The 3,593-nt window shown below is 43.2% G+C and overlaps 1 protein-coding gene across 1 annotated transcript; it reads right to left on the minus strand.

The window, feature by feature from the left end:
* Nucleotides 1-529: 529 nt before the first annotated feature.
* Nucleotides 530-3,102, minus strand: LOC103809906 (glyoxylate reductase/hydroxypyruvate reductase-like; the record flags this gene model as incomplete). The annotated part of the gene is made up of 4 exons (XM_009082778.1): nucleotides 530-683; nucleotides 1,103-1,199; nucleotides 1,710-1,888; nucleotides 2,927-3,102. Coding segments are annotated over 4 exons (606 nt in total), but the record flags the coding sequence as incomplete, so codon positions are not given.
* Nucleotides 3,103-3,593: the final 491 nt, after the last annotated feature.

A 3,593-nucleotide genomic window follows, 5' to 3' on the forward strand; every position in this document is an offset into this window, starting at 1 on the left:
TATGATTCTAAGGAGAGAGGGAGGGAGCCCGAGCTGCCCTCAGGCGTGGGCCAGCCTGAGTTCCGGGATGGGGAAGGCAGCAAAGCCAAGCTCTGTGCAGGCACAGCTGTGCACAGGCTTCGAGGTATCTGAGGTGTCTGGGAAAGGAAAACCGAAGTCAGGATTGACGTCGGAGCAACTGTGACCACGGTTGGCTGTGCCAGGAGACTCCTCAGTGGCACTAAGCCAGGATTCACATGTCCTGCAGTTCAGTGTTAACATGGAAGGAGACACGAGTGAAATAAATGAGGCTGATGCAAGGCTCTGAAGTTCTTCATTCAATGAAAGTAGAATAAAACTCTGAAGTTTTTCATTGAGTACTGCAGTTTTCCACACAGGGTTTCTGCTGGTTATTTAAATAGACCAAACCACGGCGTTTTACATTTTATCTGTATAACACTCGCAGGATAATTACATGGAGAGTGATCAAATTACTGTTTCCACACGCTAGGATAAACACTGATGGCATCAGCATTAAGCGCTGGCTGCTTTACAGCAACACCTCACGAGGGATAGGAAGACCCACAAGGCCTGCCTGGATGCTCTCTACCGTTTCCTCCATCATGATGCGGCGTGTCTTCTTGGTGGCACTTCCAATGTGGGGAGTTATTATAACATTCTTCAGCTTTAGCAAAGGGTGATCCCTGGAGAAGGAAAAGATATGCTGAGCTAGTCACTCACAGCACATTCATGTTATTTCGTCACCTGCAGGCAGCCAGGAAAATATGTAAAATAGTAATTAAAAAAACAATTGCTGTCACCTGCAGGCAGCCAGGGAAATACGTAAAATAGTAATTAAAAAAACAATTGCATGACCCAAGCATACTCAGAGCAGTTCAAAGTGCTGCCTAGCTTGGTGGGGTTTTATGTAACAAATTCTCCAAATGAGTCATTGTGAATTTTGTTTGGCTGGGACAGAAAGATTGGGAACGTGGCTTCAGTAGGCCTAGTATACATACGTCATGTGCTCCTACTAACAAAATTATGCAACTTCTCACATGCTCATAAACTTTTACTCAGTTGAACCTCACACACACACTTGTTCATATTTCACATGTCCTACCTTGGCAAAGGTTCAGGATATGTCACATCCAAAGCAGCTGCCTTAATAACTTTGTTCTGAAGGGCTTCCACCAGAGCATCCTGATCCACTACCAGACCTAGGTTACCGTAAGAAGGATATATTTATGTTCATATTCCATACTGTTCTCTCACCATCCCTTTGGGCACAGGGTCAGGCAAGCAGCAGGGCTAGCCAAGATCACAATGCAGAAGCAGCAGCAGAGAGTATGGTGGAGTGGGAGGAGGAAGTTTGGGTATATGCAGTCAGGAATTAGCACCATGAGACAAAGTATAGTGCCAGGCTTCAAAGTGGACTGTGCCACCCCAATGTATGCTAACAACAACACTGCATTAAATAAATAAAAAGCTTGAGTAGGAGATTATATAAATATACATGACCTAACTCTCCAAGTTCACTAACTTACTTTCTCATTATTATGGGAACACTTAAATGTTTTACTGAGATATGACCACAGGTATCTAAATAATCTAGTAATAACAGAATTTACTGAAAATATCAGAGTGACGGACTCTGTTAAGAGTTGGATTTTCCCAGGACTTTTTATGCCAGCAAACTTTAATGCAGTTTTGTTTATTCTGCACCTTACCTCTGCTGATATTAATAAGAGTAGCAGTAGGTTTCATCAGCTCCAGCTCCCTCTTCCCAATCAGTTTGTGTGTCTGTGGAGTCAGGTTCACAGCCAGCATCACAAAATCTGACTGCTGGAGCAAATCATCTATCTTCTTACAGTAAATAGCTCCAATGGCACTTTCTTCTTCCTTTTTTCTGAGGGGAAAAGCCCAAAATTAAACTCCAGTAGCAAGCAACAAGAAAAAGTTCAAATCGTCATTAGAGAAAATGTTTCTTAATTGCTTTCTTCACTTCACAGTTAGCTGGTTATCTGACTGAAACTCAGTAAAGACAAAGGTTAAGCTGTTTCCCAGAACACCAAGTTAACTGTACACAAATGTGCAGTACTATACTTGTGGGGATGGAAGGTAAGAAAGGATCACCATGTAAATGCACTGAATAAATCATAAAATAAATGCATTTGTGTCACAGATTGTGTTTGTAACAGGGATTCTTTTCCAACTCCAAAGCAAGACTGATGTTTGACACTGTGTTGTAACAGGGATTCTTTTCAAACTCCAAAGCAAGACTGATGTTTGACATTAATTCCCCTCCCCCCAAAAAAGTAACTCAGATGAAAATTACTGAGGAAACCCGCAAGACAGGAGAGGGGTAAAATCTTCAGAAATTTGTGTCAGCAGCAGCCTAATTGCTCTGTGCATCAGTGCTGATTCACTGAAACCATACGCTGCAGGAACTGCTGGTGCATTAGATCTGGTTCAGGATAAGGCTGGAGCATGTACTGCCTGGCTCTCATCAGATTCCCACAAAAGAAAAGGATGGAATGAACCTGATGGGAGCTCAGGGCACATACACCTCATCTAGAAGACAGTAAATAGATAGCTCTTCATTGCCAGCTGGTTCTGAAAGATTGAGATGTCTCTGCCTGCATCCCAGCCTCTCCCAAGTCACAGGAGCTATGACCTCCCAGACAGCTTCCTCCTTTCCTCAGTCTATTGCAAAATCACTACCACAACAGGAAGCACCAGGGAGCCCTGACCCATGTAGAGACCAGTGAGATCTATCTTGCCTGTTCCTTCCTGACTTTGTTTCTGTATAAATTGGAAAATTAATGACCATCTTGAAACAAGTGTATGTACTTTGCCACTTAAATAAAAAGCACAGTGAAAGGTACAAATAACATTTAAAAGCAGTGACAAAATAGAGGTGCCATGGATCTGAAATCAGCTTTACCTCTGGCTCCTGTTGTGGTACAAAATCTTCATTTCAAAGGCTTTGGCTCTTTCAGCCACTTTGTAACCAATGGTGCCCATTCCCACAATTCCCAGGGTAGCTCCAGAAACCTCATCCCCCAGCCAGTCAGCAGGGAAATACTTCGTGTCAGGGGAGACTGCCATCTCATAGCCTTGGAGAAGGAAAAGAAGGAATTAGGTAATGTAAAGGATGTTCTGGCATCAGGTTACCTTTTTTTTCCACTTTTTATCATAAGCCAAGGCTGAAGGACATGAGCAGTTATCAAGTTTTTGAACAAGAAGTGAATAATGCTGCACAGTACACAAGACAACTGACATTGATTTCTTGCTTAGGATAGAAACATATCTAGCTCCTCTTTGGCCAGCAAGGAAGGTAAAGGCAAAGCAGCAACCTCCTTTGGATGTACATCACACACCTGCCCATCATCTCTCTCTGCCTGCAGTACAGATTACTGCACCTTTGAAATGCACCTCAGCAGCACAATGTCTGGCTCATCAGCAGGACTCATGAAACCGGTAGTGCCATGGATGTCACTGACATTGTAAGTACTGAACTGATTGATCAGTTGTGGTGTCATCAAGACTTTCACTAAGGCCATACAATTCCCAGGTACCTTACGGATACACCAGTGTTGGCAGAGAAAAGA

This window comes from Acanthisitta chloris, unplaced genomic scaffold (assembly GCF_000695815.1).
Source record: "Acanthisitta chloris isolate BGI_N310 unplaced genomic scaffold, ASM69581v1 scaffold45379, whole genome shotgun sequence".
In the NCBI taxonomy this organism is placed as follows: domain Eukaryota; kingdom Metazoa; phylum Chordata; class Aves; order Passeriformes; family Acanthisittidae; genus Acanthisitta; species Acanthisitta chloris.